The 14,976-nt window shown below is 27.1% G+C and overlaps 1 protein-coding gene across 1 annotated transcript in view; it reads left to right on the top strand.

Moving 5' to 3' along the window:
* Window positions 1–652: 652 nt before the first annotated feature.
* LOC122270011 (papilin) overlaps window positions 653–14,976 on the top strand; it is a 158,153-nt gene continuing 143,829 nt past the window's right edge. The window contains exon 1 of the mRNA XM_043045710.2: window positions 653–820. Coding sequence (XP_042901644.1) covers window positions 792–820 — 29 coding nt within the window. The 5' untranslated portion in view covers window positions 653–791. The remainder of the gene's footprint in view (window positions 821–14,976) is intronic.

Here is a 14,976-nt window from a genome sequence, read left to right on the forward strand (position 1 = left end):
ATTATTAAAATTAATGAATAAATTGCAATTTTTGCATATTTTTTAATCCAGGCAATGAAACGTCGGGGGTAAATTTTCAAATCTTAAAACATTGCACCATAACTCTTTTCACTAAACTGCAGCTTATATTCAAGTCATGTTGACAAATTTACGTCATTTTCGCAATAACCCTCGAAGATGCTGGCTAAAATTACTTAAATTGAAAATTAAACTCAATTTCTTAAATTAAAAATTACTCACATAAAATTACTTAACAATCATGATTAACTGTTATAAACTCACAACAATTATAAAACAGCTTATTTTTCGTTGAATAAGTGTTCTTTCATATTTATGCTAGAGGTTTTTTTTTTAAACAAAGTGAAATATTTTTTTAAAAAATAAATCACGAGAAAATATACAAGTTTGTCTCTATAATAATGCATATAAATAAAAAATAAATAAAATAAATTATCCAAGTTTTTCTACTTTCGCTGTGCCGACTTCAAACGAATCCGATCCGGTGCAGCAACTGGAGCAAAAAGAAAGAAAACCGAAGATAAACCATCTTTGAAGAACGAAAAAGAAAATGAAGAAAAGTTTTAGAATACCGTAACTCCCGCCTTGGCGCGATAGCTTGGCGGACCGGCGTTTTGTATGATCCTGCCAAATAGAAAATGATGCCGGGAGGTAAAAAGACATCTTCTCAGTTCGTGACCTTGGTCCAAGAAGGGAAGGAAAAAGTTTTTTCACGTGGGGTCTCCTTTTTGGCTTGACCCGTCCTTTTTCTGCTCATTCCACTTTCAATAACCATGCTGCCGCCACGGATTTTATGTTCGAGGTGAGAAATCAATTCATTTTAGTTTTTTTCCATTAAGTTGCTCTTCTTTTTTTTGTCGCACACTGATTATATTACCTGTCAAATGAGGCATTTAATGTTTGTTCTTAAATTTGCGTAATGGAATAGTGGAACACGTGACATTGTTGTTTCTAGACTTTTCCTTATTGGAACTGTAGTTATGATTACTGTTAAAATATTTCTTATTTCTGCCTGACTTAACTGTTTTTTGGAGTGAAATCATTTAAATAAATAATATATGTTCTTGATTATAAAATGACTTAAGTTATATTACGTTCGATGTAAGAGAACTTTTATTAATTGCATCATTTTAACAATTCATTATCACTTTTCACGATTTTAATATTTATTTGTTTCGATAATAGTTAACTTAACTATTGAATCTGTAGTTTAGATAATTGCAAAATTTTTCTTTTCTTAATTTATTTTTCGTGTAAAGAAATAATTCAAATTAATAATTTTTTTAAAAAAAATTATCAATCTCCTTATTTTTCAAGTGATTTAAGTCATTTAATACTATGTAGGCTAATAGTTATTAGTTACACCAAATTAATTTATTTTCATTACTTGACAATAATGAAGTAATAATTTGGGTAATGAGTTAGTAATTTTTATAATTTTAAGTGCACCTATAGGAAATGTAGTTAAATAATTAGCTGTAAAATGCTTTCTTCCTTTTTTTTTTAATTACCCATTTTAGAGAGGGATCAAATTATTAAGAGCAATTTAGTGTTCCAATATTATCGTTTTTTTTTAATGACGTAAATTTTCTTATATTCAATCTACTGTTATTAATTGCGCCACGGTTTTAATTCATTATTGCCATTGCTTGATATTAATGCTTATTTGTTTTTGTAATTGTCCGTTCAGTGAAGAAATTGTTAAATACAGAGAATATCGGAGAAAAAGGAAAGTGATTTTTGTTAGCAATATGAAGTTTTTACAGTGATTCAAGTTTTCAAACTTGATAAATGTCGTAAAAAATGAATAATAATACAATATAAAAAAATAAATAACAATATTAATTATAGTGATAAATAGTAAGTAGTTAAGGGATAAGTTGTATTTGAAGAATTTTAACGATTATTGAATTTTGAAAAAATTCTAAAAAATAAAATTGTCTCGATATGATAATTCAGCAATTAATACCTCATTTAATATAAATCATAATATAATTCTAACTATACCATTTTATTATTTTTCATTTTATTTCATTTTAATGATTATAATTTATATTATCTGACATCTATTGTTAGTAACAGGCTATATTATTGAAAAAGAAAGAAAGAAAATAATTTAGTAATTACTTAAAAGCAATATCAAAACTTGCGCTCAGTTACGTACAAATTGTTTTTAAAGTTGCAGTTTATATAGTTAGTTACATACATAGTATTTTCGACTTTATTTTGGTGACAATAATTTCCATATATTTAAAGTCTCGAATATTATGATTACTGGTTAAGAATTTATTTAATGCTGTACAATTTTCCAGTTGTTGATAGTATTAAAGTGTACTGAAAAAGTTTAATATGCTATTTATTACAATTTAACTTAATTTTAATTCAACAGAAAATGATACAAAAATAAAAACGAAATATAAATTAATAAAGTACTTAATTATATAAATTAATAAAGCACCTTTCTTTGTATTACCATTACCACAAAATACTCATATTACGTGTTAGATTTTAATTTCGCAAAACGCACTGACAGTTTTTTTTAATAACGATTTTAATCGCAAGGAAAATTGGATGCGTATTAGAAATTTGTAATGATTTTCGTATTGGGTTGTTATGAAAGTAATTTCGTTTTTTACTTACTGAGGACTTAATTATATTTCTTCAGAGCAAACTTCACACTTATATATTATAACAGCTGATATAGCAAAGGTTTGCGTGTGAAAAAGTTCGACTGAAGATACTATACAACAGTTTTTGGTTGTTGCCCTTTCAAATAGGGAAAGTGAAAAGTAGCAATTTCGGCATCTTTTACTTTTTTACTGCCGGAAGGGTAAAAATGCTGTTCATGCAAGAAAAAAAAATTATCCGATGTGTACGAAGAAGATGTATTAACAGTACGCTAGTGCCAAAATTAGCTTTGAAAATTACGATCTTGCAATTGAGATGCACCACGCCATCTGAAACTGATGAGACACATTAAAGGCAATAATTGATGCAAATCGAATTCATGAGGTCGCTGAGAGATAAAATTTATCGAGTTCGACCATTCATGATAATTTGAATTTAATATCAAAGCTCGACGTTAGTGTTCCTCATGTTCTTACGGAAGGAAATTTAGCCCGTCGTGTTGTCGTTTGCGCTTTTCTCAAAGGTCAAGAAAATTATCCATTTTTGACGCACATCATCACTGGGGACAAGATACGAGTTGTTTACTGCAAAGTTCGGGTCGCTACTATTTTTTAGACGATTACCTGCATTAGTGTTTAGCTAGCAAAGAACAAAAATTTTATGAGCATGGAATCATGCTACAGCCAGAAAGATTCATTAAAATATTTATTTACTATATAAGAAAATTGTTTAACATTTTCTTAAAAAAAGAAGAAGAAAAAAACTTTCTGAACAACTAAATCAATTGTTTAAAAATTTGTAATAAAATAATTCAAACCAAATAGGCGTATTATGAAAGTGACATCAAGGGAAATAAGAATTTAGTGGAAATTAAAAGTCAAAAATAATAATGCTTATGTTTGTTCCATCAGTGAATGCTAAGTATCAGCTTTTGCTAGATTCAAACAAATTTAAAAAGTTAAGGCCCTTTTCTTAAACGGACTTTTTAGCTTAAAGGAAAATAGTACTATTTTCTAGATAAGTTAGCTGTACTGGTAAATATGTTTAAAATCTCTGTGATATTAGGTAATTTTTGAGATGAAATAAGAACCGACCAAGAAGAGGAAAATATAATTCATAAATGGTTAAATTGATTATATTGAATCAGGCGTACTGAATTTGATTAGACATGTTCTATCTATTTGACGACGATATTTCATTTATTTTTCACAAAAATGCTCTAAAACAAAAATTTTCCAGAGTTATATTTTTCAGAGCTAAGATTTCCAGAGTTAAATTTTCCAGAGTTAAAATTTCCAGAGTTAAAATTTCCAGAGTTAAAATTTCCAGAGTTAAAATTTCCAGAGTTAAAATTTCCAGAGTTTATATTTTCCAGAGTTAAAATTTCCAGAGTTTATATTTTCCAGAGTTTATATTTTCCAGAGTTTATATTTTCCAGAGTTTGTATTTTCCAGAGTTAAAATTTTCCAGTATTAAAAATAGTTACTGTATTCCAATACAGTAACTATTTCAAATTGAAATAGATTAAAGTAAATTAAATCGTAGACTTATCTTAAATAAATTGATTTATCTTTTTAAATTGATGATTTTTTTCACGCATAGGTGTTAGGCTTATTTAATATTTGCAGTCTATGTAATAAATTTCTTTAAGTGGAATTAATATTTGATTGTTTGATTTTTTTTTATTTAAAAGTATTTCATTTTGATTTAAAACTTTTATAAACCAAAATTGATAAAAGTAAATGAATAAATAAAAAGTAAACAATCAAATGTAGCGAGTTTTAACACCCAAAACGTTTACAGTAACTGAACTGAAGCTTTTTTTCTTTCCAAAAAATTTCATTTTCTTTGTCATTAGCATAACAGTTTTTAATTTTTGTATCAATTAAAACCTATTTTAAATCCAATTGGTTTTTATTAGAATCTATTCACGTTTTTTATTAATTTCCATTAAAGTTTTTGGTGCAAAAAAACATTAATACTTTATTTTTTATTTTTCCAAAAATAATAAAATATGAATTCGTAACTATTTTTTTTAGATTTAGTTGTTTTTGAAATTTTAATTCTGTTTAAATTGATTTTTTTTTCAGTGTTTTAGACAAATAATTGCTGGAGGAATTTATTTTTGAAAAAAAAATTCGAGCTGGTCTTTAACTTAGGTCCCAACTTATTCCAAAAATTATTTCGTTCTAAGTTTTGACGTTAGGTTATGGGAATGACTTAACTTACGTTTGTAAGAACGTTTCAAAAATAAATTACTTTCCTCTCTCTAGAAAAGTTACGGTTGGAAGTTGTTTTAGTATTTCATCTTTTTCCCTGTATTTCTTTAGAAAAAAACCTTCAAAAGCTGAAAAAAAGAAGAAGAAAAAAAAATATATTTGTATTATGACATAATTTTCTATTTTTTCATCTTCAAAAACTTAGCTTTTTCGAATAGAATTAAAGAGTTAAGACTCGTTAGCTGAATGAAGTTTAGGAAAATTTTCTTAAGTTTTATTTACTTCATAACTGCTTTGAACTATTTTATTTATTAAAATCAATTATTTATTTAAATCAATCACATAAACAATTTAATAGCTTGAAATGTGTTATTCCAAATATTACATTAAAATCAATTATATATATAAAATCAATTCTACATTAAAATGAATCATATAAACAATTTAATACCCTGAAATGGGTAATCCCAAATAATTCAACCTATTTCTTCGTGAAATTTCGTTTTTATATATTTTGAGAATTTTGGCTTGGGTAAGCTTTGTCTCAAAAAATTANAAGAGAAGTTATTTTAAGATCTTTCACTTCCATATAAGGAAGGATTAAACGATTTTCTATGAGTAATAAATAATTTGATGAGGCGTAAGAATACGCAAGGAAGGCAATATGACTGGCCTCTTCACACAGTTTAATTATCCTATAAAACAGAGGAGCGATGATTTTTGCGTGCTTTTTGGTTTTTCATGCTTATAAATTAAATTCCGTCAGATCTGACTGTAACTCTGTCTCGCCCTCTCCGGCTGGAGAGGGGTGAAACTGCTATTTCACCTTTGTTTAGTAAAATAAAAGATTATGCTGAAACTGGACTCCTTAATCATGCTGTTTTGACTTCTAATTAACTAAAAAATATCGGTGTGGATCCACCGATATTTCATATATATCAAAATCAATTCTATATTAAAATCAATCATATTAAGAATTCCATAGCCTGAAATGTGTAATTCCGAATAGTTACATTAAAATCAATTATATAGTATATTAAAATCAATCATATAAACAATTTAATATCCTGAAATGGGTAATCCCAAATAATTCAACCTATTTCTTCGTGAAATTTCGTTTTTATATATTTTGAGAATTTTGGCTCGGGTAAGTTTTGTCTCAAAAAATTAAATAAATAATTGAAAAAAATAAAATTATTGAATAAATGACGTTCTCGGGCTCGAAATATTTTATCGATTTTGGGACTGGATTCAAAATAATTTTATCAATCTCTGACTTCAGAGTGGTGGCTCAGAGGATGGTGCGCTCGCCTCCCAATGAGGTGCCCAGGTTCGAATCCCAGCAGCAACTGGTTGAAACGGATCCTGTTTCCGGTTCACATCGATCACAAAGCTGATGTAAATTATCCTCAATGGTAGACGGATCACGGGTTAGAATCCCCTTGTAGTCGGGCTAACCGTGGTAGATTTTTGGGTTTTTTTTCTCCATTTAACGCAAATGCGGGTTAGTTTAATCAAAAAGCCCTCTTCTAAGGATAGTTTGTCCCAATGCTTGATACAGGAGTTCCCTATTCTTCTGGATTGGGTTCAGAATTACTAGACTACGGAGTTTAATATTGATGGTCGTAAAATCTATATTGGGTTGGATGTTCAACGTCGGTTATAAAATTTCTAGCTTCAACGCAAAAAATTGGTATTGAACTCGGTGCTCGGTTGGGTTTGAGCTTTCAAAAGTGAGCTATTAAGTAAATATTTAGTGCAAATATGTATTAAAAGTATGTATTATATTTTTTTCTGAACTGTGTCGTGCATCGCTAGTTTTGCAACGAAAGTCTTTTAATTATCAATAAATACATTAACAATTTCTGTTTAAATACTCAATAGCTATTTTTACTTATATTCAAAATGTAATTTTATATTTGTAAACCTATATTTGGAAATATGAATTTAATACTTAATAATTTTAATTTAAAAGTGTCTATATATTTACTATAAGAGTTAAACTTTTTATTATAGTTGTCAAAAAATTTAACGGAAAAAAATGGTTACTAATTCGAACTATTCAATGCTTCGAATTATTTATGCTCATATTAAATTCTGACATTTCGCTAAAAAATTTTTATTTTATTATTTTATTTTGAACTGTTGTATTGATTACGTTTATTATAGCATTTTAAAAATAAAAGAAATTGTTCAAAAGCCATTTCATCTTCGTCTGTTTAAATTTTAACTATTACTATTATTATTATATTTAAATTTTACTATTTCTTTATTATAATATTTGATCCAATCCTTAGTTTATTTATTTAGCTCTCTGAAACTGTTGCAATTTTTTTTATTTATCATTTCTAGTTAGAAAATTTCCTGCTTTCTATGTTAAAAGAAGAAAAAAACACTAAGCATTAATTGTTCACCGAAATTTTTCTTATGCATAATTAGGAATTTTCCTTTAAGATAAAAGTAATGTTTCACATAACACGTATTTAAACACACCGTAGCAAGGTGATATGAATATTAGAAAATTTTTCTTTTTTATTATATGACGGTTGAATTTTAAATCTTAAATCCCATAGGAATTTCGACTTGTTGAACTTCTATTATAATCCTACAGAAGCTTCTGTTATTAAATTATACAAAATATCAAGAAGTCGTGTAGGAAAAGTAAATATTTCTTTTTGTGATAAATGTAACAAGATTAAAATGCCGACGAATGTGCATACATTTTTTGTTTTATTATTCATGGTAAAGTAATTTTGTCTCTTGACGAAAACGAGACTTAGTAGTTTCAAATAATGGTGTAAGACATATTATTGTTCCTGAATAGGAAGACATGTTTTTTAAAACTAATCAGGTATATATTTTAAATTAAGGGTTTGAATAGATTGGAATTATTTCTTTTTTGTCTGGTTTTTGATATTTGTATAAGATTATTTAAGGGTATTGTAAGGAATGGAGAATAGATTATTTAAAGAAATAGAGAACTGAATTTTTGCAAGTAGTTCATTAATTTTCAAATTTATTAAATTATTTTAATAAATTAATTAATGCATGAGGACATTGATTAAAGGACTAAACCGCAATATTTCGTTAATTCACTTTTCATTTTCATTTTTTTACAATGTTTTATTTATCGTTCAAATCTTTTCACCACAAACCTTTTTACTCAAAATGAAACATAATTAAAAAAAAAGAAAAAGAAAACAGACATTATGTAAAATGAATGAAAGGAAAATGATGTAACAGGAAAATTTTGCATCTTAATTTTGCATCTAAATTCTCAACTTTTTCTGTTGCTACCTAAAAATCAACGAACTATCTGCTACATTACCAATTATCCATTTCGAAATAACAATTATTTATCAAATATGCATTGCATGAAAAGCAAGAGAAGATTGGATTTCCGAAAGCATTTAAGAGGCAAAATTTTTGTAGGATTAATTTTTGAAAAAAAGGAAAGAAAATGTTTATTATACTTAGTTTGTTATTTGTGAAGGAGACTTGTAGTTCTACTTCTGAAGACAAGGCGTCCCAAATTTTGGTCGCAACCTATAGATTGGGAACCCCTGAATTCAAGTATTAATATATTGTAAAGTTTTAATACGCAACTTAAGATTCTTGTCTGCAGTTATTTTTTTGTATTTTTTTTTTTGTATATGCAATGCGTTATTCTTCTATTGCAGTATGTCTTTTAATTGATAGGTTGGGTTTTTTAATTGATAGGTTGGGTTTTTTAATTGATAGGTTGGGTTTTTTAATTCATAGGTCCTTTAAACTATATCATTAAAATATCGAAATGTAAAGTTGTAAAATAACAGATTAGACTTCTTTTTTGGTTTTTGATCGTCGTATGTTTTTGTAAATTTTGCGTAAATTCATTGAAAAGTAATGAGAAAAATAAATGTATTGCCCATTGGACTAATTTTGTGCTTATTTTGTTTGTATTTTTTAAACAAAAATAAAAATTCTGCTTCTCGCTTACTGAGATGATCTTTTACGAATCTCCATGATTAACTAAGTAAATATAGAAATTTAATAAACAGCACTCGAAATTAACTGTGGTTTGTTCGTACAAAACCACTAAAATTTGATTATGACCACCATAAAATAATTAGTAGTGGACCCCCGGACCAGCAATCAATGTAAATTAATGGTATGCAGTGTTGATTTGTTGTTACAAAGTAGCATATTTCGTTATAATTTTGACATTACAAATTTTTTTTTGTATTGTAATTTTTCATTTGAATTCACTACTTTTATTAAAAGAAAAGTCAAATGGGAACTTGTAAACGGATCTGTGAAAATGTGTATGTGATAGTAATGTCTCTAAGTTTTTAAAGTCTTAAGTTATTAAACCTTTAGACTAGGGGCTAAACTTTCTTAATTTCTACCCTAGTGTACAAAATATGACGAGAATAATTATTCATGATCTAATAGCAGAGCTTTTACCATATCATAATTGAATATCATTAAGCATACCTAATTCCATTTATTTGATGCGCTATCTACTAGTTATGTTGCGCAAAGCATGTTTCAACTTTAATGAGTATGCATGGGCTCTCGGTAAAAAATAGCTTATCATAACAGGCAGGTAGTTTATTCTAATAGGATCGTGACTATTTATACCTGCTTTTTAAACCCTGCTATTATCAGCGTAGCGATTTCATACATTTTCTTCTCAACTGAAATGACTTTTTGCAAATGGGATAGGTCCTCTTATAAAATGAATTATAGCTCTTAAATACATTTTAAAGGGTTTTGTACTTACTGCATAGTTTATTTGAAATTAGTTTCGTTAATAGAAAGTTAAATTTTGCAACTCGATGTTATAGTTTTTGATGTTTTTTATAGATAAAATTTTTATTTAAAATTTTTAAGAATACATTTGCTGGCATGATATTTTAAATACAATGTCGACTATTAATAATTGAAATTGTAAGAATTATGGTTATTTAACAACAATTGTGAATTTTATTTTTGATACACATTTTTAAACCAAGAGAATTTTTTATTGGCTATGAAATAGGATTTAATTGTTTAATGGCTTGACTTTTTATACTTATTTTTTTTATACTAAAGCTTATTTTTATACAATTTTACTTTTATAGTAGAAAATTTCCTATGCACTTGATAAACCATTATGACATAAAACTAAATTTTTTGAGAGGACTTAAATGAAGTTTCATCTTAAATAATTATTCATTATCATGGAACTCAAGATAAGTGTTTTTTTTTTTTTTTTAACTGATCTATTTAATAACTTTCACGAATTTAGCAGGGTGATATAGCCTCATTAACAAATTATTTCTTCAATATACTCTTATTGACACCTTGATCAATAAATTAAATTTTATGTTTTATTAGAATATCTTATTGCATAAATTCTGTGATAGAATATTTTTCTTTCCTTAAATGCAACAAAAATGTTCACCACAATTTATTATTATTAAAACATTTATTATTATTAACACATATTATTTATTAAAACATACTTTGACAGATTTTTTTTCCTCTTAAATTTTTTTAGTCCCTAGTTTCTACACTGTAAATAAATTCAGAATCAAGTTAAAGTATAACTTATAAAGTACCTTCACTTCTTGTGCATCATCCGTAAAATCTGTAGTGTATTTACCACTACAAAAATATAATTCCAATTCACTAGTACATAAGACATGTTAACTTGATTCTATGGAGAGGTACCTTTTCATAGATGAAGATTGACTTAGTCGATAACTACTTACTTTCCACATTGGTGACCCGGGCGTGATGTGAATACGCCTACCTTGGCAGAAACACCCACTACGATTTGAACACGCCTACTTCGATGGATGGTCCACATTGGGCAGTTGACTTGCTATTTGTGACTGCGCCATTATCCACCGCCTCGCGCTGTTGCTACTCAGTCTCGTTCGCGTACAACGTATACACTCGACTGCTTAAGGCAACGCAGGAGCGACCACGACCATGAACTTAATACAGCTCTCATGATCAGCACTCTAAAGTACGGTGATCTTAATGCAGCTCTCCCGGCTTTTCACAAAACAGCAATGAATCAACTAGTGGTATCCGTTCATCGAATTCTACCACAGCTATAATTTTGGTGAGAGTATACTGTAGTGTATCTACCACTACAAAAATATAATTCCAATTCACTAGTATATAAGACATGTTAACCCACTCTATTCTATGGAGAGGTAACTTTTCATAGATAAAGGTTGACATGGTCGATAACTACTTTCTTCCCACAAAATCCATTTTAAAGTAAATGTACCCTTTTTACTGTAAATATTGTACCGTAAGTTTTACAATAATATTCAATTAGAGTGATTCGGTGATCTTACGGTAATTATTACTTTAAAAATTACGGTATATCAGATTTCTTTTCCGTAACATAATCCGATAATAATGAATTTTGCGGTAAAAATACCAACTCCTTCAGTTCCGGTACTTTTTACTATAGTTTATTTAGAAATTTCTTACAGTGTTCGCACAAATATGAGAGAGTAACTGTTCCTTATACCTGTGTTTCCCAAACTTATGACTTTTGTGTACCCTTTCTAAATTTTTCGTAACGCTGTGTACCACTAATAAAAAAAATGAATGTATTTTTTACTATAGAAAAATTGCACAAAAGTTAAAAATCGCAACTGGCTGTTCACACAACTAATTACTAGCTGTTAACTCTGCAAAAAATAGTCAATAGAAAAATACGTAATAGTAAATTTTCATGACTAACCTTGTTTAAAATAAATTTTTTCGAAATTTTCGCTTGTTGCAAGATATTTCGCATTAGAACGCGTACCCCCGCTAAAGTGCTCCCGTACCCCACTTAGGGAAACGCTGGCTTATACGATTAGATAAACAGCAGTTTTTTTATTATTTTACTGACATCCTTTAAAATAAACTTCCAGTTGTCATATAAAAATTAATTTTAATTATTTTATTCTATATAAAATAATTATAATCATTATATTCTATATAAATTAGTTTTATTGTTTTAACTTAGTATTCTTATTGTTTTAACTTATGAGAGACTGCTCAAATCCCATAGAATTTTGATTCATATTCATCAGTCAAAAAAATTATGCTATTTGCTGTTTATCGAAAATTAATGTTTGTTATTTGGGTATTTGCTTTTTTTTAAATTAACATTGAATGAAATAAAATAAAAGAAAGCATTTTAATTTTATCATATTCAAAATCAATCCATAAATATTTTTATTTCCAATAAATGATGTCTACAAAAACGGTTTATGTTATCTCATATGAAAAAGCCAACGAATCTCTTATTAGTTCAAAATATAAAAGCCCCGAAGAAAATTAGAGTAAAATCAATCATCTCTCTATTTCAACTTGTCTCAAGCGTTGGTAAAATGAACCGCGGCGAATCTGTAAATCTTATATTGAATTAGTAGGATTCTCTAAAGAAACTTCCGTGTTTTCTTTGAAAATAAATTATTTGTTTACCGTGATGAATCATCTTCGCTATCTTTTATGTGATTCTTACTTAAAATAAACTCATTAAAAATGAATCTCATACTTACTGTTAAAATAAAAAGTGAATTGAATATAATTGTTTTGTTTTCTAATGATGAATTTGTTTACACTTTTTAAATTTGCTTTTAATAGAATTCACTATTATTAGTTTGATTCTAAAATTTAATGCGTGCCTGGTACATTATAGATAGTATTGTTTAAAGCAGATAGTAGAATAGCGTTGTACATTATTTGAATATTACTTGAATAGATTGCACTGTTTGTGTGTTATGAAAACCAAAATATTTTAAAAATGTTTTACTGAATTTGAGCATACCTTTTTTGTAATACCCATTGTTGAAATAATAGATAATATAATAATAGAAAATATAATGATAGAAAATATAATGATAGAAAATAATGATAGAAACGGAATAGAAATAATCCAATATAGATAATAGAAATATTGTATTTATGAAAATAATATTTTCTTATTTTATAATGATTGCTATAAGAAATACAGTGTTGACCACATAATTACATTAATTGGATTTTTCTTCTCTTTTTAACTTCTTTGTGACATTTGCTAGGAATTAATAAGTTTAGATTCCATTGTTTTTTTTTTTTTAACGATTTTAAGTAGATATATATTTAAAGAATGCACGTAATTTTCTAATAGAACTAGAATTTTTGTTATAGAATTTCATAAACGTATTTGTGATATTCAGCAATTCGATAAAGTTTAAAATTTTATCAGCAATATGCTGAATAAGATTTGTTAAGCTCAATCCTGTTCTGGAAAACGAAAGTAAATAATGACAATAAATAATTTCTTATGAATATAATATTGAAACTGTAGAGAAAAAAAAAATTAATCGATTGCGTGTCTTATGTCGCTTTTATCCTGGCAACAGGAATTTATATACAAGGCTACAAAGGGACCTTTCTTATAAAATACTAAAGTTCTATAAAACATATTTGACAATGAACACCATATGTAAAACCCCATAATACCATAATAAAAGCACATTTGAAAAATGACAAATTCTTGTTTTTTCCTTCTATCATTAAATTAATGAAAAGCAAAACAAGTATAAAAATATTTTTTACTAACCCTTTGACGCGATTGTGTCACCTGTGTCCCTTTTATATATTTTTTTCAGGTGCTTTAATTACAAACAAAAATATATTTTGATAATTTTTTATTATTATAAGAAACAGTCTAATAAATACTAAAAAATCTGTTGGAATATCGGAATTATATTTGTACAAAATATAAAATCCAACAAAAAAGTAGTTAGATAAATTTTTTTTCTCCATTCATATTGAAAAATTTATCAATAATTGATTTTGTAAATTAAAGACATTTCAATAATAAATAACTGTTTCTCTTAGATGTAAATAACTGCAATTAAGTGCAAATGTGTAAATATTGTTCGAAAGTGAGCAGTGTTTGGAAGAATATACCTTTAACGCAGAAAAAGAAGCTAGTTACATGCAGTATATCATTAAAATAAATTATTAAAATACTAAATATAAAATCTTATACTTATTTTGACCTAAATTAATACAAAATAATGAAAAAAAGTATAAAAACTGTGTTTAATAAAAAGTCTGCGTCAAAGAGTTAACTAATAAACGTTTTTATAATATTATTTATATTGATTATATTTAAACATATTATACAATACCTGTTAAAGCTTCTTCAATTTTTCGAAAAGTATAAATTTTTTTAAAATGAATTAACCAATGAAAATTCTCCAAGCTGTTTTTTTTTATTCGTGCACTTTAAAAAAAGTTCAGATTTTTTTTTAGCATTAGTTTTCTCCGTTTATAAAAATAATGCTAATTTTATAAAAGCTATTGAAATTCCCAGAAGCTACACCATAAATTTTTTTTTAAATAAATGTTTTGTTTAAAATATCCAATAAATATGCATTATTAAATTGAAGGCCATATGAACAATAAGGCTATCAAACGATTTGATTTATTATCGAGAATGGTTAAAACCTAATGGAGGTAGCTAAACTTGCAGCTTTTCAATTTGTTGCTCAGTTTTATTGCTCTCTATTTCTTTCCTATTAATGAACAGGTTTTATCCTTTTTACTGTTGAAGCTGTTATTCTTTTTTAATGTTCTAAACTCATTTTCACATCTCCACTATTTTATGAGTCTGCAAACAACAATGGTTCAGGCAAAAATATGAGTGGAAAAAAAAAATCAAAAAGCGCTCTTGTTTGTACTTGCGTCAAGAGGCATAGAAGACTAAATTAGTAAGGATTATAAAAGTTTGTGGTGATTATATGGCAAAAACACATTTTGACTTTTGAACTTTCGTGAAATTTAATGATGGAGATGCAGGTGAGAAATACTAGCTAATAAAAGCGTTGCATAATTCTTCCTTTTGAAATATTTTTTTTAAAATAAAGCTGTAAAAATAATGTTTTCCTCATATTTATCCAACTAGATTTCCTTAACTACAAAGGAGACTTATTATTGAGTTATGTTAAAATTCCTATTGTAGGTAAAGATATTTTTAATTGTTAACTAGCGGAAGGATTCTGTAAAAAACAGAATTTTTCATTCAACAGTTTTGGGAGGAAAAACTTTTTTTTCTTCTTAAAAATAGGCCGTTCAA

This window comes from Parasteatoda tepidariorum, chromosome 1, assembly GCF_043381705.1.
Source record: "Parasteatoda tepidariorum isolate YZ-2023 chromosome 1, CAS_Ptep_4.0, whole genome shotgun sequence".
NCBI lineage: Eukaryota > Metazoa > Arthropoda > Arachnida > Araneae > Theridiidae > Parasteatoda > Parasteatoda tepidariorum.